Source organism: Barbatula barbatula (genome assembly GCF_947034865.1).
Source record: "Barbatula barbatula genome assembly, chromosome: 18".
Lineage (NCBI taxonomy): Eukaryota > Metazoa > Chordata > Actinopteri > Cypriniformes > Nemacheilidae > Barbatula > Barbatula barbatula.
Window position 1 is genome coordinate 4,878,811 of NC_136781.1, and position 24,968 is coordinate 4,903,778.

Sequence of the window (24,968 nt, forward strand, 5' to 3'; positions counted from 1 at the left end):
ATGGTGGTGGCAGACAACAGCGAACCCAGACAGCGCACCTTCCGTCGCCTTCACAAGCAAAAGCACCCGTTATAAATGTTGTCTCTGACCCTCCACTGGTGTGCAAAAGGATTATGGACAGTCACACGACACACGGATTGCATGTTTTTTAAAACCGGAATATTCAAGCAGATGGAATAGCGAACGACAAACGGAATGCTGAAAAATGCGCGCGTCTGCGTAAAATCCGAACCCGCTGCTTCCTCGCTAAAGCGTTTGAGCGACACGAGACACGGCTGTCAACCCATAGCGAAGCTTCAGCGGCTGGAAAGGGAACAGCAGACTGACCGGTCTTGTAGGATTTGGACCAGGGACATTAAGAAAGCTCCGGGCTTAGGCTGTGGCCTGGGGACAGAATCTTCTTCCCTCTGCGCCTGCTCTCTTATATAGAAACTACAGTTTCAGCTCTGAGAATCGTTTTGGATTATTTCACTTATCATTGAACTGTTTTCAAAACCATGGCGTCCTATGTGGATAACAGTTTTCGGCAGGCGGTCATGGTGAATCCGTCTGAGAGGACGCAACAGGTCAGAAAACAGTCTTTTATGAGCCATTTATTATGTATGCTTGTTGGTAAATGTTTACGGGTTCATAAAGCACGATGCGCGTGTGTCGTACATAGCAGATACATTGTTGCACAGTGTTTGCAGTTTATATTCACATGTTATGACCGAGCATGCGTATGTGTATAATTCCATCCTCAACTTTACAGTCACAATGTAATGTTGCCATTTTGTGTTGTGTTTTTATTCTTGCACTGCTTGCATTAAGCGTATTCAAAGCGTTGCCAACTTTACATGTAACAGTTGCAGGAGGAATTCCGGTTCAGCTGTGTGTAGGAAACTATTTAACATGACCCACAGCCATGGTTTCGTGGGATATGAGACACACCGACGGTTATGCAGTGAAAGACGATGCGATGACATTATGCTTGCACAGTCTCCACCCCTTTACGTGGCTTAGCCGGCGACAAAGTGTATTTTTTCCTTTCTCGGTTTTCTGCAAGACTCTCGATACATGTCAATTTCACAATGCATTTCCAGTTTTAATTTTTAAAGCATTTGTATCGCCTGTAATGATTTGTGGAGGATAAAAATCGATAACAATTAAATAATGTGTCGTGCACTTGAGGTGACCGGTGTAATGCCGAGAAATGCACCCCTGCCAGAATACACCGGCTGCTTTGTCAGACATAAAGGGAGCCACTCGATCCATCTCTTTCACATCTGTGTATTTCTGACCTTATATTTACCTTTTTGTTTCATATTGTGTGCGTTTACCGAAAACAATGCCATGCCAGTGTATGATATGAAGTGAACATACATGTATAAATGGCCTTCTTCATCCCTACGAAAATGAACCATGCTTTAACTGTAGTAACCATAAAACACCGTAGTTACCAATTTTATACTATGCTGCATATAGTTTAACCGTAAAATGTGCAATAAAACTATGGCAATACAAATGATTACAGATCTGCAAAAATACATGGTCAATACACGTTTACTGGTTAATTTTCTTAAGGGCACATGTACTAACCCAATCACGCAGACGTTCATTGTCAAAATGAAAAATTTACATCTGATTTGAGCCCTAAGACACATACTAAGACACACTTATTATGAAATCTCTTTTGTTTGGACGAGCTGATTTTGTGAAATAGAAACAGCTATCATTAGGAACCTGTGCACCGGTTGTTGTTTGTTTCCTGATTTGACCATTACAGACCACAGAGATACTTAAGGGTCAGTATATGGCATTCATTAGCAAATGCAAGAGCAGAACCACTGATTTCCTGAAGATTACGTGATATTCCTTGTCTGTTCCCAGTGAGTGACGGAGCCTTTAAATCTTCCTGGGTTGAGTTCAGAGTTGGCCACCGATCAGCAATCCCCGCAAATCCGTCTGAGTGATCAGCAAGTATTTGAGTTAGGGGGATACTGACGCCTGAAGACTGAATGAACCACACCTAAAGGCTTGAGGTCCGCAAATGTAATGATCACTAGATGGAAATGTGAAACTGAAATGTGCTTTAGACACCCTTAGTATGTAAACCCCTAAAGAAGCCAATTCTAATGGAGCTTGAAGCTCAACAGCAACAGCCTCAGCTCTCTGCATTAACATGTTGATGGAAGGTGTAAATAAGAAATGAGCCAAAATAGGTGATTTTGGGGGAATTGTGGATGGGATTTTGGACAGCTGATGGGTATGCAGGTCAGGATGCTTTAAACTGGCCAGTAGATCAAAGAGCAGAGGACACATTTCTTATTGTTCTTAAGAGCCGTGAATAAGGAGGTGAATGGGCAGTGAGCATATAAATAAAGCTGTCTGCCGTCATCAAACAATATCTGGTTGTGTTTGTTTTTGATGCCCACGGGCGTTATAAAAAGCTGGTCATCCTGGACTGATGGTTTCCTTCCGACTACTTCCTTCCTTGCTTTCACAGAAATAGGAAGTGCATCACAGGCCTGTCGGCGGAGATTGACAAAGCCGAAGAAGTCTTTTTCCCTGTTTGTTTAAAAGAAATCCTCCTGCGCCCGGTTCCTTTGTTTTTCTCTAATGAAGCTGCTTTGTTTGCACCATATGCCAGTCAGTGAGCTCCAGGTGTCTGCAGATTTCTTTTAAAGGGATAGTACCATCAAAACATTTAATTGTGTGATTTTCTTCTGTGGAACACAAAAGGGATATTGTGAGAAACGTCTCTTTTGTCCGTACAGTAGAAGTCAATGGGGTCCAGGGTTTTTGGGTTACAAACATCCTTCAAAATATCTTCTTTTGCATTTAGCAAAACAAAGAAAGTCATACAGGTTTTTAATGACATGAGAGTGAGTGAATGATAAAATCATTTTTTGGGCGGCTGTCATGTATTCTTCAAAGAACTTGTTGCACCTTAGATTTAATAGAAAGAAGTGTGACATGGGAATAAAATGTTTGGACGGTTTATGCTTAAAAAATCGTTTGGAATGCTTGGGAAATTGTCATGAAAACAATGTCACAATCCAAATCAATGCAAAGAATCATTCAGTTTTCATGTGAAATGTTCACACAGAGCCGGTTGTATTTCTTGCAAAAAGTTTAAACATGATGCAAGACATTCCATATCTGTAGACTTGTATCTGGCCATCCTCACTGTGAAAACATGTTGCTTTAAATCAATTCTACATTTCAACAGTTTGCTGTAAGAACAGTTGTTGTCATGACCTCAGGACTTTGCTTCTGTAGTCTTGCTTTTGCAGCTGACTGAAGTCACATGCCTCCTATGAATGGAAGTCATTGCCTTGACACAAGCGGTTGGACGCATACGGTACACACAAAGTGAACAAAGACTGGTTTGAGTGACATTTCCCATCTCAGTTTACAAAGAACGAATAGACTGACTGACCGGAGAATATAAACATATAATGACAACTGGCATGTTAATACCAGAACAAGTGTCATATCATCATCCTGTCTGTCATTGACCTGAGAGAGCTGTTTTCTATAAATATGCTTTAATAGTCTGTATGTCTTGGGCTGTTATGTAAAGGAACAGTTCATGCCAAAAATTAAAATTCTGTCATCATGTACTCACCATTTTGTCATATCAAACATATAAGACCCTTTTCTTATAAGATAAGAACACCAAAGAAGATGATAGCATACTTCAAAATATCTTCTTTTGTGTTCTGCAGAAGACAGAGAGTCATACAGGTTTGAAGTGACAAAAGGCTATGTGAACGAGTACAGAATTTTCATTTTTGGCTAACTGTCCCTTCAACACAAGATCAAGTGAAAACAAGGGAAATGTGATCGCTGAACATGAAGGGGTTTGTTAAAAAGATTAATTTGACTACAGAATATGTGCAAGTGTAGAGCAGCCCATCACGTCCCTTCCGGTGGTTTCTTTGATCCTGACGTGGGCGACTTGTGTCATAGCAGAGCTCATCTTCATCCCCCGCTTTCAACAGATCACTTTGATCGGTAGTTTCTCTGCTCTGATCCATTTGTAAGCATCTCTCTGTGATCTTCAGTAGATGGAAACTCTCGCTCCTTAGCTCCCGGCACAGTGCACATGGATCTCTGAATTACTTTGTTTTACAAATCATGAGTCATGACACCTATCGTGCTTTAATTAAAGGAGCTTGCTAAGGCAAACATTCTGTTTCTGTTGCTCATAGGTTTGCTCAAATATACTGTAGAGCCAAATGACGGAATCAATACACGTTGAACACACCCCTCTATATCAGCACAACTTGACACTTGTTAAGAGTTTTGAGATGCCTTTTCGTGTCGTGTTCGATTGTTGAGAAAATCGTATGTGGCATGCATCTTTCATCTCCGGTATGACAGTGTTATGCTCTGTGCTGTGACCGACGTGCATTGTGTTATTTCATGGCTTGCATCGCCCATAGCGGTCTGATGAAAAGAGTTCAGACAGCACAAAACTTTAGCAGCAGTACAGAAATGTTAAGGTCTTCTAAATGTATTTCTCAGACAGAGAGCAGCAGAGACATTCTTTCTGATTGAAAAAACTAAAAACAGTCAGATTGAAGTGTTTGAGTATCTTGACGTTTAAATGTTGGATCTGTTTTGGGTAGAAATGGCCTGATAGCAGGTAATCTGTGGCTAGATTTCCTGAATTAAATCCTGATGGTATTAATAGAGAAACTACGAAACCGGCCTGAAATTACCGATTTAAATGCCCTACCTTCGTAATCCACTGTGCGCTTTACCACTTAGCATCTGTGTATGTAAAGCAAAGCATTAGCAGATGAATTACCTGCGGTGGGATCGGGATTGTTTTTCAAAAAGCTTCTTTCATTCAGCGTAGACCGTCATCCACAAACACCTATACATTCCGATACTTTCCCAAATTGTTGTTTAATGCTTATATGATTGATTATGATTCATTAGTACTCACTGTATGGTAATACCTCTTTATTAAGTTCACGGTACGATATTTATTGTAATAAAATGACAAATGATGACTTTGAATGCTTAGAACACATTTCCATCTTCTTTATCCTCTAATCATAACTGTTACTTAGAGGTATGAGTTATAGTATGAGATGGGTCAAATGACCTAAAACACTTCTATTATTTTTTCTAACATTCTCTACGTAAGGCCCGGAAGTCCTATCGTTTCCAGTGTTAGGCAAGTTACTCTGAAAGTAATTCATTACTAGTTACTAATTACATATTCAATAGTGTAATTAGATTACTATACAAATTACTCTCTCCAAAAAGTATTGAATTACTTATTTCTAATTACTTTACATGTTCTATCAAGCTTGATAAGTTAAGTGATTCGGGGATGGACATCAAATGGCTTTTTTAATTAATTCAAATACATAATATGAAACGACATTATTAACTGAGCAAAGCATTACAAATGTGAGAGATACATTAAAGCACAGAATTTAAAGTTAGTCTTTGAATTTTAATGTCAATTCCGATATTTCAGATACACATATGTTACACAAAGTATTTAATTTAGTTTAATTACATCAGAAGTAACTGTAACTGTAATTTAAAAGAATATTACTTTTTTTGGGAGTAATCCCTTATTTTACTTTTGCAAGGGAAACGTAATTAAATTACAGTAACGAATTCCTTTGTAACTAGTTTCAACCAACACTGATCGTTGTGTGACCACGATAATATTGAGACAATTTTGCTATTGCGATAACACAATATCGATAATAGGCCTATTGTTACATCGCTGTGATTGGGGATGTAACGATTCACTCAGCTCACGATGGGATGCAAGTCACGAATCTGATCTCACGATGCAATTTTATTTATGATTTATTTTTACAGAATGAGTTAAATAAAAAATGAACAAGTGCCCTTTTATTATTTCTCTAATGCTTCAAAATTCTTTGCAAAATAAAAATATCTAATATGTCAAATAGCAACTAAATTGCAAATACTCTTTAATATAAACAAACTATGACTTTATCTGTGCTTTTCCTAACGTTAGCTTTTTTAAGAAATATCAGCATATCCACGTTTGCCAAGTTTACAGTGAACACAGTGGCCCCTGCTGTTCAAAACACGTACTGCGATTCTTTTAACGTCTCAACCGGCTTGAATCGTCAACTTCGTATGATCGATTTTCAACCGGCTCACGGTGAATCGTTACATCCTGACCTACTGTATATGATTCATCTAAAATATTTGACGCTGTTGTAATAGGTAACCTATAGTGTCGATGTAATTAATTGTGTTTTTCCACTCTGTATGTGTCCAGTGCGCTTGGCTATGCGGAGGAACAGATCAGACACATGAGCCCAGTATTGTATTTCTCCTCTATCATGAACAATGGCACATGGCCAGTCAGAAAGCACTAGCGATGAGGTCATATTCCCTTCGCTCTTTATGGCTCCGTGGACCTGTTTATGAGGTTCAGCAGTGGTTTTAGGATGCCGAGGATTTAAGCCAGGTGATGCCCTGGCCGACTGCCCGGCATGAATAAGTGAGATTTGTCTGTGATCTAAATCCTAGCTACTTTGCTGTGCACACGTTGCTTCCTTATAAATCCCCATTTAAAAGCCCAAAGTCATATTTTATTTATTCATGTTGTTTGAAACCTGTATCTTTTTTGTTTCCATGCAATGGAAGTCAATGGAAACCAATGCTGTTTCGTGTGTTGAGGATCCCAACACTAACAGTGGCACAGCTGTGATGCTTTGTAATCCAATCTAATTCAGGGTGGAATCTTTGACAGTTTGACTTTAGTTTCACACCGATAGAGGAGCTTTGTTGTCTCCCGGGTGGGCATTGAACTGGGCTGAACCTCTGCATGGATTCCCTTCCCAGGTGCAACTCCTCAATCTGTGTGTTAACACCTCATCCTAACTCACGACAGTCTCTATCAGCCGGTGTGACGCTTCCTTTAGTTCACCTCATGGATGCTCAAAGCAGAGTTTGTGGCGAATTAGCTTTAGCTTTGCCCTTCAAAGTGTTGACTGCTATGAACGATGAGGGGATTTTCAGCGAATAAGGGCTCAGTATTTGCTTCAAATGCTTGATATGCAGTTCGGTTATTATGTGCGGTTTTCTGTGATGTCAGAGAATCCTGATAGATATTGTCTGTGCATGACACAAAAGAAACCTTTGACCTCTGTTAAAAGCTTTGGCCCTAATGGGAAGCAACTCGCCCCATGATTTCATCATGAGGGTGAGAGTTGAGCATTAAGTTATGACATCATTATTACTTCTTTCAGTGAGCTCTAGGGAAACATTTTATTCTTAACAAAGCCTGAAAAAGCTTAGTATTTGAAAATACAATTAAGATTTTCGAATCTTGGTTGCATTTGAGTCATTTAAAGGGACAGTTCACCCAAAAATCATCATTTGCTCACCCCGAGTTGTTACAAATCTGAATACATTTCTTTGATGAACACAGAAGGAAGATATAAGGAAGAATGCTTGTAACCAAACAGTTCTTGGCCACCATTGACTACCACAGTAGGAAAAATGACAACGGTAGTCAAAAGTGGCCCAGATCTCTTTGCTTTCCGACATTCTTAAATATCTTCTATTTGTGTTCAACAGAAGAACAGAGCTTTAAATGAGAGTTCAAAACCACCAGACTGACATTCTTGTGTCTGCTTCATCTTTCCCTACAAATCAGTCTTAAAATGCAAAGAGACAGGTGGATAACTTGGTGGTGGATGAATCTTATGTTGGCTCTCAGCCTCATCCTTGGATGAAATCGTTCTTGCATTTATTTTTCTTCACTCTACTTACATTTGTGGTCTCGGATCTTGTTTGTTAAGCTTTGCCCTGTCACACTAAGCACAATTGTGCGACTATTCTAGTCCTAATCCCCTGTGTCTAATAAAACCAATTAGCTTAAACCCGTCTTCACTGGCCCGTTTGTGTTTGATCGGGACCGTAGAAGGCTTTCAAATAGGTTAGAAACAGGAAAGCCCTTATGTTGCCCCATAATAACAGACCTCTGCTGTAAGGAGCCAACCCAGATATTCTTCACTACTGCAGATCACAATTATCCATAAAGTCGATGGGTCCATTGCGAACAATTCCTAGTCATTCTTTTTTATAGGCCTGCAAAGCCCATCTTTCCCCAAGCATGTGATAAATCCCTAAATGTGAGGCTTTATGTCATGCGTTTAAGCAATAAAGATTTTTTTAAAGCAGTGGCATCAGCTGCTTGTTTGAAATTCATGTTATATCACATTACAAGATTATGTTACACATCTGATTATCAGCTCCTGCACCTGGTCATCGCCTCCGCACTCCCGATACGTGGGTGTCCGAACCCGGCTGATAATGTGTATGCCTCACACTGCTCCATTGTGTCAAAGCATATTGTGCATTCGCATAATCACCAACGATGTCTTATGGAAAGCTGTTATGTGCGTCAGCGTCAGTTTAGCATTATGCTAATAAGAGCGCCGTTTGATTGTGGTAAAAGGGAAAAGGCCAGTCATTTATCCTCGTACGGGCCCCTTAAGCTTTGTGTCATCGAGGGCGGTCTCAGTACAGTAGACCCCAGTTGAAATCGGCTATCGCTTGTCACAACTCATCAGCGTAATTATTCTGTCACGTTGAGTAGTAACTTACTCCGCTAAGGCTTGTTCAATAGAAAGCATGAAAATTAGGCCGGTTTAGTGAGTGTGACAATATGCGAGACAGTAACATTATTAATGGAGTCATACTTATTTATGCCTCACTGCAGGGACTTGCCACAGTCAGGCGTGGAACAAACGTTTGACGAAAAATATTATATAACAAAGAAATTCAGAACAAAATGGGGTTTTAAAGGGTTTAGTTTAGACTAACACATAAACTTTGTTGTTATTCACTAATTGTCGTGTTGTTAAATCAAATGACTATTTCTAACAATTACTATAAGGTTAGCAGTTTTTTTATCTCTTCTTTCCTGGAAACAGAAGGCGACTGAAGTCAACTCTCATTCTTTTTGAGGCTTGACATGTCCCGTTCCTACTGAATGTGGAAAAGAACAGTGAGAGCATATTTCACCGCTCTTGTGTTTGTGGTTCAATAGAAAGTAAGTCATGTGGGTTTGGAAAGGATATGAAAGTGAATGGTCCTAATAATGGATAAGCGGTTTAAATACACTGTAGGAAATTAATGATCTAATAAAAAAAAAAACGTATCGAATCTGTTTCTATACTTTTCCTGATGACAGTTTCTCTGGAGTTTTTTATTTATTTAATTGTGGGGCAACATCCTGAGGACGCAGACTAAAATAGCATAATCTGTTCTTCAGATGCCTTCACTGTGAGCTTCCAGGATAGTGTCACACAATGACCTCTTGTAAACAAGAAGTGAGCTCTGAGCCGACCAATCAGACAAACAATTGAGTTTGTTACATTACAAAAATTGTAACATTGCCGCTTTTATGCTGAGGAATCTGGTCTGTTTTAGTGAATCTGTTTGTTTCAACACGGCAGTTCAAACACTTAACATATTAGTTAGTTAAAGGTCTAGTGTATGAAATTTTGCAGCATCTAGCTGGGAGGTTGCAAATGGCAACCAGCGGCTCACTCCACCGCTCCCCCTCCCTCCCGAAGCTCCGCACGAAGCACAACGGCACTAAGATGTCGTCAAGTTTTTGCTTCTTTGCGGATGGAGATAACGTATTTATGAAACACGTTCTGTAGCAGTTTGTCCATTTAGGGCTACGGTAGAAACAACATGGCGAACTCCATGTAAGGGGACCTGCGGTGTATGTAAATAGAAATCGCTGATTCTAGGGTAATAAAAACATAAAGCTTCATTATGTAAGGTCTTAATGCATTTCTAAAGACATATTTTTGCATATTACATATTGCATTTCTGTCAATAGATATCATACATTGGAACTTTACAAGAAATGACTTTATTCTAAAACAAACAATAAGCTAGATATAAGACTTTTCTAACATTGTTTTTCTAAACAATTCAGTACAGCTGTATCCGGGTTGGTACTCTTTAATAAGGTACAAATATGAACCATTTAGGTACGGATATTTGGTTAACATATGTGCATTTGAGGTAACATACACTCTTTAAGTGCAAAGGAATACTTTTTCCAAAGAGTAGGCTACCCTCCTTTATTTCTGATAGTGTACCTGTTCTGTTTGTATCTGCCGTTCCCTACGGTATGAGGGTATGTGTATATATTATACACTTTTGTTTTTCAGGAGCTGCTCAGGGTTTGCTCTTCCCAGTTTTCTCCACCAATTCAAATTCTGTTGATCGCATTGTCTTCAAAGGAGGGCTATGTACCCCACAGGGCTAAAATATGCAGCCAAATACTCTGAATGCTCAGAAAAGGAGCTCTTTGTCTCTGAGTCTCCTAGCAACCGAGTGGACCAGAATGGCAGGAATAGAATCGCACTACATAGAGAGACACTTCAATTGATCTGCGATTGTCACTCACCTAAATGCCGGCCAATAGCTTTACAGACGGGTTTTGAGAGTTTGAGGGAGCGGAGTGGAAGAAAGCTGTTGGGCTTTGGACATAGCCCTTGGCCTATAACTGAGACTCGACTGTCCCTGATGTAGTTTTGATGATGTAGCACATCCAGGGCTGCAGAATAGTGCTGTTTTGCCTACATCAGCATCTGTAATTCTTCATTTAATAGTCGGGGGAGAGAAAGAACAGCACGCCCTTCCATAACTTGGGTTTTTCTATACAGTTAGCCCATCTGCTATTTGTTGATGAAGTTACGTGTCGGAGGAGCACGGTGACGATGATGTCTGAAGGACCTTACAAGTCTAAGACCAGTTTGGAGGTTTCTTTTTTCCATTATGAGGTCGGGCTCTGTTTGTTGACATCACAGCCTGACTCATTTGCCACCGTGACATTTATGATCTAGCAGATTCTTGCAGGCGTTGTTGATCTAAAGACATTTATTATAATTTTTTTATTTTAATATTTTATTTTGTTTTATTCTTCCCTTAAAACAAAAGCCGCCGGAAACGCGTCTGAGGGCTTTTGTTTTGACAAAACAAAGACGGATGGAGACTTTTTCCCAAATCAGTGATCATCTTCGATGTTTGTTATATGGAAAGATTTCAGATGTTTGGCTTAACATCTTTATTTATCTTTGTAAAGATATAAGGTTTCAATAATTTAAGGTTTGACATGAAAGTCAGTCAGTGATGAACTGTTCAAGTAATTTCTGACTTTTTTAGTTTTATAAAAAATGATCTCGTCTTCTCAAGATGATCATCATGCATCATGTAACACAATAGTAATACTGTATAAATGGTTAGTTTGACTTCTGTGTTTTTTAATTTCTGACACAGCACATGTATGTTTGGCTTCAATCCCAGACACAGAGCTGTGATGTGGTTAAGTGTTGTTGTCTAGAGGCATCTTTTAAAGAGTTTATTGACTATTTGTAAGTGTGATTTTAGTGGTATTAGACCATATTTCATATTCTGTTACAGACCAGAGGATAGGCATAAAACCCTATTTTGCACTTGTTAAAATATCCTCGGAGTTACTCTCTTCATCTTTTATTTTCAAACACTGAAATAATACTGATGGCAGCTAGTTCAAAGGAAAGAATGCCGCAGGAAGTCTTGTTTTAACGGCACGTCATCTTCCCTTATGCTCTTCTGGCACTGAGGGATCTCATCCTCATCCTCACTGGTTGTTCTGCATTATTTAACACGTGTGTTGTGCTGTGTGATGACTGTGATGTTTGCAGATGTCGGGCCTCTTAATTAGACGCTTTCTGCCGTTTAATTTTGAGATGTTTTCATTTGCATTAGACATTTAATAGACATCTTAGCATTTTATGAGAAGTTTGATGTCACCGTAAGAAAATATATATGACCCATGCTTCAGCTCTTTATCTCAGACGGGCTCAGACTCTTGACAGCAGCAGACTGGACCGTCGCTGTTAATTATTCACATTTATTTGCAGCATGAATAATGCAGCCGCTGGCAGGACCGCCAGCTCCAGTCGCAAGCGCTGCACTACCGGCGCGTGAACAAACACCGCTCTGATGAAAGGTGTTGACTCGACAGCAGAAGGTGTCGGAGCAGAACTGAGACCCAGAATCATCAGCCGGGTCATCACTTCCTGTTGTTGTCTTCTAATTGGCTAATTCCAAATGATTTGACATGCAAACGAATAGTAAGCAATATATACAGTTAATACTATAAAATGTCTCACTATACTAAAGTAAAACTATGGTTAACTTTCATAAGGGTTTAGTGCATGTTTGAAGAAAATCTGTTATCCTTTATGAAAAATAACCATGGTCTTACTATAGCAAAGGCAGGTGAGCTTTTTATAGATGTCATGGTAAGGGATCCTATAGTAAAACCGATACATTTCTGGTTGCAACTGTGGTAAAACAATGGTTGATATTCATCAGATCCTACAGTTTCACTCTTTAGACCTGGTTGAGAATCAGCCCTCTCATGTAAGAGGACATGTGCAGTCCGGTTAGGTTTCAGCATGTGACGCGCCAGTGTGTGCAGCTGCTCGACTGTCAGAATAAATTCCTGCAGGCTGCCGCACAAGCACCTGCAGTTTAATCACACATGCTGCACAGCGCTGCAGGGAAATTTGCTGTCGCCTGCTCCTCCTGCTGCCTTACTTTTAAATAGACTGACAAAAGACTTGCATTCCCTGCAAATGGCGATTAAAAACACAAGACTGGTGTGGTGTGCAGCAGCATGCCCACGCTGTGTGGGATTATGGGTAACCTGCACTGGTGAAGTTGGATACAATATGGAGCAAATTATGGGTTTTGTTTATTTTAACTCTCACTTACTAGTTAAAGTCCCAGTGAAATTAAAATAGCAATTCCTATTTTTTCTTGAAACATTGCAGTGTTTACTGTTAATAGCTCGTCAATGGGTCCTTCTCTATTTAAAATCATGTGCCCTCATAATCTTCAATTATAATCTGAAAATGCACTTCCGTCCTGTAGTGACTATCCATCTTAAAGGGATATCTCACTACCAAATCAAAATTTCCCCATGTTTTACTCTCCCTCAAGGTATCGTAATTGAATATGCTTTTCTTCTGAAAGAATAATCCAGTCAGAGTTATAATATCACGTATCATTTTGCTTCTAAGCAGTAAAATGGGAGTGAACGGGTGTTGATTTTTTGAAGCTCCAAACGTGCATCCATCGATCAAAGAACAGCTTCTTAAGCGAATCATTGCATTTCTTTAAGAGCCATATCCATTATTGACACTGTTCACCGTTGATGTCTAGCTTCCAACATCTCCCTAATGCGTGAGGAAATATCCCTTTAAATTTTAATTTAAATTAAATGTCTTGGGCAGGGCATCTATAAACTTCTCCCCTTCAACTGTCAGTCTGCTCCCAGTTCCATTTCAAAATGCAACAGCTGTTTTTATACATCCAATCAAATCGCAGGGGAAAACAAGCCACACCTACATTTTACTGATTCGAAATTACGATGCGCTCGGAAATGCATCAGAATACAGAAGTAAACACTCGCAACTTCCGGTTCACGGGAACTTTAAGTTGCCAGGTTTAATTTAGCTGCGTATGGGGTTTGGTTCTTGCTCTGTTTGGTGAGGTGATACTGTAAACACAGGTTATTCAAATTCGATTCAAATTGATTTCTATAGCGCTTAACAGTTTTGCATTGTTGCACAGCAGCTGTAGAGAAATAAATTGTAGAACAAAAAGTAGACTTTAAGGGCCATTTTACGAAATGCAGCAACTTGCAACCAACGGCTCACTCCACTCCTCCTCGTCGAAGCACTACGGTGGCTGACACAGAACTAAGATGATGTCATGTCATCATCACAGGAATTTTGAAGCTTTAGCATCGCAATGCTACTGTAGCACCGGTACACCGCGCAACCCTAGTATGTAGATAGGAATAGCTCATTCTAAGGTAATAAAAACATAATGCTTCATTATGTAAGGTTTTTATACACCTCTGAAGACACAGTTATGTATATTATATTGTTTTTCTGACAGTAGATCCTACAAAAAATGACACACTGGACCTTTAAGAAGTATCAGTCATTATTAGTTCATGTCAACTAATGTTAACAAATGCAAACTTATTGTAAAGCGTTACCAAATATCAAAAAGTGTCTCTTTGTGTATTATTGCCTGTCTTGGACCATGCTATAAACAACCACGCTGGTTGTACATTATACACACACCTCCAACAGACAAATCTTTGGTTACAGTTTGGCCAAACAGCAATAAAGTTAATGTCATTTATGAGGAGTGGAGATCTTTGAATCAGACCAGAGCTGTCGAGAGCATCTGTTTTTGTGAGTCCACTGTGCTTGTGTACTTACAGGATTAGAGCTGTCGGTTAAAGGCATGATGTTAAGCGCGTGCTCATGCTTGGAGCTTTTCTCCTCAGTCAAACTGCGTTTGACTTGTAATGCTGCTCGCGCTCACATTGGGTTATTATTACAATGACAGTCTAAGCCGTTTAGCATCGGTTACGCACGCTGGGGACTGTACTGAGGAAATATTAAATGTCACTGGATCAATGAAAGCATTCGATGTGGGCCGGCTCGAGCTTTCGGGGGTTTGTTGATGCTTAAATTTGTTTGCGGCTGGACATATTGGCTAAAAACAATTCAATCTCAATAAGTGGCATGATTTAAGGGAATGAATCAAGATGAGTTATACGAAATGCATTGTTTCTACTTAGACATTCAACGAGCCGTCTGTCGTTCTAATTTCATGTCCGGGTCGGATTTGCGTCACTCCGTGTATTCCCCGCCTACGATTTTTACGCTTTTGTACGCTTTCTACACTCATTTTTTATGTATTTGCTCAAGACTGATTTTTAGTTTTTAACCAAAAGGTCATAACTTGCAGCTTCAAATGTAACTTTCAGAATTATCATATATATTGTGAATGTTCGAGTTATCCCATCATATTGTTTTTAAGTTGGACGTCTGATGGAATTAGATCACATTGTGCCAAAACTGCATTCAGTTCAGTTGACTGTACAGTATATTAAGTCGCCAACGCCGGTGACCTTGTTTTTATTTGCAAAGAGTCCACCTGGTGCCATGTGCTGTTCTATGGATAAAAATATCCTTAAGGGCCGCACTGTCAATAGGGTCTCAAGGACAGCGTGGTGTGAATAAACACACGCTCCTGCACAGTTGGCACGGGAAACACAAAGACACACGCTAATAAATGCCACAGCGAGTGATCTGTAGGTTGGCACGTGCCTTTGGGGAGGTCATACAGCTGAACGGGCTTTACGCTGCAGTTTGAAAACCTTACGTTGGCGTAACTGACCTGATCTGACGTGCCCAAAAATTCCTTTGATCATAGGCTCTGTAGTTTTTCTTTTTTGCCAATGATTTCTGTGTTCAAGACAGGGCAGGAAATGTTGCCATGTTTCTGAAGACGTTTTTGCTAACAAACAGCAGCAGAGAGACACGCTTGACCTGAAGGGTCACTCCGGCTGTCTCGCTGACTGATCACTTGGGGCTAATTAAAATGTGCAAGCAACTTTGCACTGGATGTTTTTGCCTCCGTTGCTGTTGTGTGTTTTTTAAACTTCGCTTGCAGTTTGATTTATGCAGTTTTCAACTATAGACTTTCAGTATTATTGTTGCGGTACAACACTAACAAATATTTGCATCATTTTTATTTTAATGTTATGCTTTCAACATTCTTTTTTGCAATTCCTTTTCAATATACAAGGCTTTACAGATAATCTCAGGATGCATAAGGGAGCTATTGTGCTGCGAAGCATGCAGGTTTGAATCCTGCTTGCGTCACTCATGTCCTGATCTTATTCCCCCAATACCTTCCAATTACTTCTTTACCATCCTACATGATAAAATCCAAAAGCTTCTAGCTTAGTAATGAGTGCTTCTTGTTTTTTTAGGCAGTCATCCGATTTTCGGTATGTGATGAAATTGACGAAGACTTAGGACACGAGACAAAGAGGCACTTGAATATTAAATAGACTTGGGTGGTGACTTTTGACTTGTGATTGTAAATATACATCTAGCACAAGCGAAAAACCACTCGGAACACCATAACAACCACATTTCACTGCTCTGGCAACCACACACAACACCATAGCAACATGACAGCAAGTTGTGCAAGGACACAGAATATTTCTTTATTTAGAAAATACATAAAACACATTTTGCAAAAAATTCCTGCTTTTATTTTTACTATCCATCTGTTCATTCTCCAAAACGGCTTGTTCTCTCCAGGGTTGTCGGCGACTAAATGCTGACCCAGCATAATTTTATTACATAAAGAAGAATCTAAATGTTTTTTCAAATTAAATTTAACATATATCATATATTACCACTGGGCCCGATTTTACATCACCATGGCCTTAGCTATCATTTTTTGCTGACGACATTCAGACTCGTTGGGCATATTTTGACCACCAAATTGATAAAATCTCTGACTGCATGGATGAAATAAACGCTTGGCTCAACTCAAATTTTCTTAAACAAGACTGAGATCATTATTATTGGTACCCCCTCGCTTACTTCCACAATTCCTTCTGACTGTGCCTGTAACATCACTGGTACTCTTCTCACTCCATCAGTTACTGTTGAAAATCTTGGTGTGATTTTCGATAGCTCTCTCTCCAGTCTCATATCAACGCCATTACTAAATCAGCGTTTTATCATCTACGTCGTATTGCCCAGCTTCGATCATTCATTAGTGTAAAAGATTATACATTAAAAAACGGTTATACATGCTTTTGTCTCATCTCGCCATGTTTATTGCAATGCTCTTTTCATTGGTTTACGTGCCACCTCTATTGCCAAATTGCATTACATACCAAACCTTCTGCCCATATCACCCCTATTTTAGTTGACCTGCACTGGCTACCAGTCATATTAAATAAAAGATTATCCTGCTAACTTTTAAATGTCTTCATGGTTTGGCTCCTCGGTATCTCAGCAACTTGCTTCTCCCATATACTCCATCTCGCTTACTTTGGTCATCTGACACTAGACTCCCCGCCCTCTGTATCGTCTTTCTTCCATGGGGGGCAGATCTTTTAGTATCGTCGCTCCCAAATTATGGAACCTTTCCAAGGTCTCTCTGCTGTGCAAATAACTTGCCTGAATTCAAAACATTACTCAAGTCACCTATTTTCAGGTTGTTTTTTCTCATAAGCTGTGCTCGGCCTTATCTGTTGCTCTGTTGCTCCGATGTCTGTGTTTTTTGTTTTCTTTGTACTACTGTTTGCTTTGATTGTAACGCGTCCTTGAGCTCTCGGAAGGAGCTATATAAATAAAACATATTATAACTATTATTATTATGAAATATTCATTTTTAATACAATCTAGTCTGTCTATGGACATTTTCAGGTGCAAAAACGAAAACAAACGTTATGCGGCCCAAACTTAAAGTGATACTTCACCTCAAAAGGAAAATTCTGTGATCTTTTATCAATTCACATCAGATTCTTCAAAACCTGTATCATTTTTTTGTTCTGCTGAACACATAGTAAGATATTTGGAAAAATTTCAGATCTCATCCCCCATTGACTCCTATAGTATTTATTTTCCCTAGTGTGGCAGTAAATGGGGGAATCTGACATTCTTCCAAATTTCCTCTTTTGTTTTCAGCAAAACAAAGAAATGTAAACAGATTTGGAACATTCTACGGGTGAATAAATGATGACAGAATAATTTTTTCGGGTGAATATCACTCTATCCTGTAGACCTCTGCAAAGAATCAATAACTGTTGAGTGGTTTTAAACTAATTTAATACAATTTATACAGTATAAAATAAAATATAAATTAATAATAATATTCAAAAACAGTTTTAAAACCAAACACAGACCGTAAGTTAACTTCGGGCCAGTGCGTGCGTCCAATGATACCGCCTATAATCTGGGTCAAGCACTTCTTCGCGTCTTTTATGATGCAGTTTTGATGAGCATTGCTAAAAGTAATTTCTTTCTTCAGCTCGCTTTCTTCAGACAGACCCTCACATGTTATCATCCTATCATGTGCCCATCATCCAATCACTCCACAAGGCAACAAGCTGAACACCTGTCATGTGATCCATGACCCTTGAGCCCCTGTCTCTTCATACCAGACACGCGACAGAAAAAGATCAACACTTGCGCTCGGTGTGGATCAGCCACCGTTTGTTGTATGTGCATTGGTGGAGTGATTGTTAAACACTTCACAAAAGATGAAAGGGGCAGACGTTCCTATCGAAACCGTTACAGAGGTGACTACAAAATAGCAACGTGTTAATGCTGAAGTGATCATTTAGCTGCCACAACGTCTATTTTCAAATCTTATTTGTAGCATCGCCACGGTGCATTATGGAGCATTATGTGACTTGGAAACTTCTGATCAAACGCAGGCCTTCTGTTTATCTCTTTAAAATATGGACCAGGCAAAGTTTTGCTTTGAAAGCTGTTGCGTAATATCTATTTTTTTTAGGATCACATTCAGGCGTGGTTTCACTCTTTATGGAGAACAAAACATGTAGGCTGTGTGCAGAACCTAGTGAGGATTTTAAGACATCGTAGGAGTGACACAAAGGTTGTTGCAAAAAGTATGCAGACGTTTTGTTAAATTCTTTGTGAGTTTTATAAAGCGTGTGTCCTTCGAAACGATTTTGGAAAAAACTCAGTGCTGTCGTAAAGTGGCTCTTACACCTTTTAAGATCTTTTGTTGGTGGCAGCAATCTGTTAAAGCGTCCCTATTTCTAAACATTATACAGCACATTATGAACATTGCATTAATACGATGCTGATGATGTCTGTCTGGATTACTCTTCTTTTTACGTTTTTGATGGAAGTGTGCAGATGCACAACAGACGCTCAGTTTTATGCCAGCGTGACAATTCAAGTGCTATGATTGGTCTCATCGGACTGGAGATTTTCAGACACGCCACCTGCTCAGACAGCTGATTTCAGCGGTTTATTGTTATAGAGGGAAATTATAGCCACTGATCATGTAGACACTCAGAGTGCTGGTTGCCGTGGTTACGGTGATGCTCCGAGCGGAATGTGAAGAGGCTCTTGACCACTCAAGATGCTCCATTCTGGGCTGCATTTACAATGTTGGTACACAGGCTTTTTGAGTAGTCAAAACAGCCGAACAGAGAAGAATTGTGCTTTCAGATACGTTTATTTATGCGATAGTGGGTTAATTTAATAGAGATATGCCAATACATTAGAGTAACATGTACTGTACGTTGAACGTTATCAGATGAATTGTGTAAAATTACAAAAGGAAACGATACTATATTTACTTCACTTATTCACTTATTTATGAAATGTCTTGAATTTTGACTTTTAATGTCTTAATGTAATAAACCATGTTTACCGTCTTGTTTATGGTTTATTATGGTAAAACACTTAATGTGAAACTTGTTTTTTGCGTTCGGGGTTCTTCTAGCCTGTGCATAGTTTTATTAATTTATTACGACTTCATTCTCGAAGTTTATTTTCTTATTATTCAAAATAATATCACATTAACCAAAAAATGTGATACATCATGAAGCTGGTTGATGCCAAAAAGAGTACATATTTACAAATTCTGGTTAAAGGGTGTTTACTTAATAAAAATATAACAATTAAAATTATTATTATTATATATATTTATATCATTTTTGTATATATTTGTATTAAAATATTGTTTTTTTATTCTATTCTATTTAATATTATATATTTTATTATTACTTTAGCCACAATATTATTTCATTGTTGTTTGTTTTGATACATTTACTAGACTTCTTAAATGTCTAATTTATATCAAGGGATAAGCAAATGGCCCTAAACTTTAAACCGGTATTGTAAACTCTCTTATTCTAATAAATATGTTCAAAGTATATGTGGTCATCATTGAATAATGAAAGTCATTATTGCTGTGCTTACTTTATGATGTGTACAGAACACACAAGATTGAATGTATTTTGTCTTGTGATGTGATCATTGACTTTTGCAAAGGCTTAGGTCAGGAACGCAGTTACACAGCTACTGTTGTTTGCATAACTCGCCGGTTTCGTATTGTACCATACGCACACTACCTGCTCTTAGTGGCGTTTCCCTCACAGCTTGTTACCACGGCACCCACTGACTCCCATGAGAGTTTCATAATCACTGGGATGAGTGCCCTGGGCTTTACATATTGTGCTTGACCAATCACAAAACACAGCGGTCCTTTTGTCACAAAAGGAAGTATTCACAATGCAAAGAGTGAAAGGGCAGCCTTTTGTAAAATGTTGGAAATAATGAGTGCGTGTTGTCTGTGAGTCTTCACAGATTGTAAGATCGTCCTTTTGAATCCTGTGTGTAAACAATGCAGCGTAAACACGCCCACTCTACGATGTGTATGATTCAGACCCATCATCCAGGTTATTGGTTGTAATGTCTTGAAATAGATGTTCTCACAAAAAGCATCAGTCTGTGGTTTCATCGCAGCACTGATGGTTATGGTCGGATGCATGCATGGTACTTTGCGTGAATTATGCCTGACAGTAAGAGTGTATTACAGTAAGAGATTTTTGACATGGGATGATGGACGAAAATTGCATTTACAGACATGTGAAGTGTTAGATGGAAGAACCGTTTAATTTCAATTCATAGTCAATAAAAATTATCTTTCTGTATCTGTATTATTTTCACACCGCATTGTTCCAGCTTAACAGGAAAAATTTTCGCACCTAAACAGTTTATCATTTTTTTATTTAATACAAATATGAAAATATATAACATATAGGAAGACATGAGAAAATATTGACAAATGTCATTTATCGTAGTACATGCAATGGTGTTGTAGCTGTTGCATACTGAATTCCAGCGTAGAGAAAAATAATAAAGGAGCGAAAGCTCGTGGGGACACTGGGGATGAAGAAATGGGGTTCTGCACATTCTTTCCATGTTGAATTTAATATTGGAGGGGGGAAAGAAAAGAAAGCCAAAGTGTTCTGGTAAAGCTTCATTCCTGCCAGCAGAGAGGTGCAGTGTTTGAAAGTACAGGACCTGAATCAATGAAATCCTTCACCACTCTGACATCTAGTGGTGGATTTGCGCCGTCTCCAAACATCCCAGCCAGGGATTTGTTTTCTTTAGTTCCGGGTTTCTTCATGGTGTTTCAGTGGCTTTTGCTACCGTAGCAACCATCAAGAATATTCTAGCGACCACACAGCACTTCATAAACATCATAGCAACCGCATCATAGCATCACTTTGCATCAGGATAAATGAGGTAAAGGGCATTAGGAAGAAATCAAAAACTTCACTTGTGTGTGTTAGCTTTCACAAAGTTGTGCAAACTGCCCGCATTCCAAATTTAAACCACACAACATTAACTTAAAAAGTAATTTGTAAGTTAAATGTAAAAAAAAACGTTTGGAAAAACTCAATTGGTAGAGCATTGTGTTAGTAACATAAAGGTCATGTGTTTAATCCCCTTCATTAAATCCACCATCACTTTAAATAAATGTGTCTGCCAAATGCATGAACATACAAAACAATTTTAATCAGGATTTCATGCACTGAACTGTGTTCTATTTCTTTTTTTTAATGGCTGACATTATTTCTACACAGTTTTAGTCTTCAGCACTGTCCAAAAAAAGTGATAAGAACACGTTCTTAATTTCCCCACACAACGTCCTGCAGTATGCTGTCATTCACACCAGGGGGCGACAAACAATAGACCAAAAATTCGCAATCCTTAATTCGACACTGCAAAAGATGGAGGTCACCATTGGTTTCCAATGCCATATATTCAGTCTAACCTTGTCCCCTGTTACCTTCATGCAAGGGTCATTTTGTGTCCTTTTACAAACATTAGGCCTAGAGAACAGCATTTTTCTATTCTCTTGTTGTTCGGAGTAAACACCTGCAGAAGCATGCAATGGTCATTAATACCAGCGGGTTTTCGGTATAGTCCAGTTTTTTATATGCTTATATTAAGCAATATGAGTAGAGACGTGGTGGGGGTCATTTGTGCTGTATCAGAAGGCAAATGTTTAGCGATCAGTGTGTTTGCGTTTGTCTTGTGTGTGTTTTGTCAAACAGGGTCTCTCAGTTTATAATCAAGTGAGTCCGTGTCCAAGCATAGAACCTCTTTTGTTTTCTTTGCTATCCCAGCATGCCTTTGTGAGCACAAAGGCAGCCCAGTTCTGGCGTCAGTGATCCTGTGCTTGCAGAAGGGGACAGTGTGGTGTTGTGTCCTCGACTACGTAGATCTACTATGGCCTGTTTGTCTGAAGAACCACTTATAGCTCGAGCGTCCCGTCTTTGGTGAAAGGACCTGTTTGGAGACTTCAATTTGCAGCGAACGGATAAAAACACCACCAGAGATCGATATCAAAAGCCAATATATAAAAACCAACCACATACTTTAGTACGGGTGGCATGTCTTGAAATATATTTTACTTTTGCTTCACCTTTATGATTTCTTCTCATACTGTGTGATATTTTGGGCAGGGTGTTTGGTATTCGAGATGAATAGACTTTGATCTTTTATTTTTATCACCTGCAGGATTTGGAGATCGTATATTCCTACCTGCATGGAATGGAAGCGCTGTCGAATCTTCGGGAACACCAGCTGAGGTAAAACTGTGGGACGCATTTGATAAAACGATGGATAAATGTAAAAGTGCTTAAGAATGAAATGCAACCATGTGATGGGTGATGTGGGGACAATGATAGACAGATGTGCAAATAGCGGGAGTGAAAGTTTGAGCTGGTATCTCAGCAGTCGATAGTAGATGTCTGGATCAGTATCCTGTAGATCAGGGGTCTCCAATCTTTTTGTAAGCGAGGGCTACCAAAATATCTAAAATCCTCTAGAGGGCTACTTGTTGATAACATACATTCAAACTTTAAACATGCGATGCCTTATTTTTACACTCACAGAACCAAATTCAGTTTTCTTTCAGATATTAAAGCTTATAACACTTGCTAATAATAACCTTTCATGACGATGTAGCACTTTAAGCGGGCACCTTACAGAGTTCACGTGGGCTACCAGGTGCCCACGGGCACCGCGTTGGAGACCACTGCTGTAGATCAATAGATCTATCTGACCCCTTGGATTTTACCCCAAAATGAGAATTCTGTCTTGATTTATTCACCTCTATGTCATTTAAAACCTGCACATGGATTTTTCTTCTGTGGAATACAAATGAGAGCAGTGGTTTTATGTTCATACAGGTCTATACACATGCGAGTATGTATAAATGCTTCTTGAAGACTTTGTTACATGATATTGAGTCCTAGAACATTCTAAACCCTGCCCGACCCCTTCCATACCCCTCTTTAGTGGTCCTCACACATCTTCGGGAATGCTGGATGACCTTTTACCCCACAACATTGCAGAGGAATGTCTTTTGAAGAATGTTTTTGTCCCTCCGAATGTTTTGTTCTGCGGCTGTACGTCCAAGTTTGCTTAAGCAGCAGATTTCTAGTGTAAACCAACATCAAACTAGGACAAACTACAGAGCACGGTTTTATCCAGGCTGTGTTCTCAGCAACACGGTTTTTATTGTTATTAATGCAATACTATCCACATCTGTACCCGCAAGGCATTTGTTCTTGAAAACCATTTTCCCATTTGATTTGTAAATGTGTTTCTTTGTTTCACAATATGAACCGGGTGGTATTTCATAACTGCAGTGTTTTTGGAGCCATGTACTGTAATAACTTAACCCAGTGTTTTCTATTTCTCTGTCTTTGTCTTTTTTTACAGAATAATGTGTGAAACGGTCCGCTACGAAAGACATGAAGCCAATGAAGTTCTCTATTAGTGAGTAAAAACTATACTTACATTTTCTCTGAAGCAAAACCATTACATTCACAGCACCGTATGAACCTAAAATTAAAACGTCTTGTTGCTTAAAATGGCATTGAATACAGATATATTGAGTGATATGCACACAGCTATTGATCTACAACATCTAAGACCCACTGACCCACTTTAGATTTCCTTTCATGTGGAGATTCTGTATGTCGTTTTAAAGTCCCCTCTTGTATCCTTTTATCTGTGTTTAAAGGCGGTGTTGACACAGGGCTGCCCGGTTTATAGCACCCAATGCTCTCCGCTTTTGGACTTTATGCCACATGCACGCACCCTCAAACACTTACATATTCCCCTGAGTTCACCCAGACACTCCCCCTCAATTTCACACTCCATTTTTCTTTTCTCCGGGAGGAAGACAAAGTGTGCACGTCTCCCTCCTCGGGTCACTAGCGCTGTCAATGAGGAGAACGTCTCATTCACTCATTGTCGCTGATAGCGTCTATGTAAGGGTGGATAGTTGATGCTATGAGCTGTTTATTACTGTGGCTGAATTAGGTCACTTTCACTGTGTGAGGAATATTTGCTAAGAAACCCACATCTCATATACGCAATTAACGGTCATCACTCATGTCAAGAGAAGAAGAGGATGTTCACACTGAAGTCTTAGGGATGCTCCAAAATTGTAAGTTGAAGGGTCAGAATAAAAGGGAAAAATCTTAGTAAAAGATACATAAAAAAAGATGCAACTACATATGGGTAGTTGAAGAATTTATTTTAAATGTTTCCTATGGTATGACAGCAAAAATGTTGAAAAAAAAACAATGAGGAACAATTTCTCTAAAACAATTTTTTATATTATACTGTGCTAGGCTTTAATGGACTAGTTTTGATGCACTTATGTATTTTGGTGCCTATGTTGTTATAATTGCTTCCAATGTTTCCTCATCTGTAAGTCGCTTTGGATAAAAGCGTCTGCTAAATGACTAAATGTAAATATTATAAATATTAATTATTAGGTCTATCAAACGATTAACTAGGATTAATCACATCCGGAATAAATGTTTTTGTTTACAGGATACAAAATGAATATGCGCAGTACACAGACATATCTTATGTAAATAAACTTTTATTTTATTATGTAAACTCATCTTTTGACGGACCTATTCTTATTATAAAATATTTTTACATTACACCATAGGACACATGTATGGTAAATTTGTC

The 24,968-nt window shown here is 39.0% G+C and overlaps 1 protein-coding gene across 7 annotated transcripts in view; it reads left to right on the forward strand.

The window, feature by feature from the left end:
- The window catches only part of rapgef2b (Rap guanine nucleotide exchange factor 2b), an 86,155-nt gene continuing 61,187 nt past the window's right edge, over window positions 1–24,968 (forward strand). For all 7 annotated transcript variants that reach the window (XM_079480072.1, XM_079480073.1, XM_079480070.1 and 4 more), the window contains exons 1-3: window positions 1–566; window positions 22,488–22,558; window positions 23,697–23,753. In XM_079480072.1, coding sequence (XP_079336198.1) covers window positions 498–566; window positions 22,488–22,558; window positions 23,697–23,753 — 197 coding nt within the window. In that variant the 5' untranslated portion in view covers window positions 1–497. The remainder of the gene's footprint in view (window positions 567–22,487; window positions 22,559–23,696; window positions 23,754–24,968) is intronic.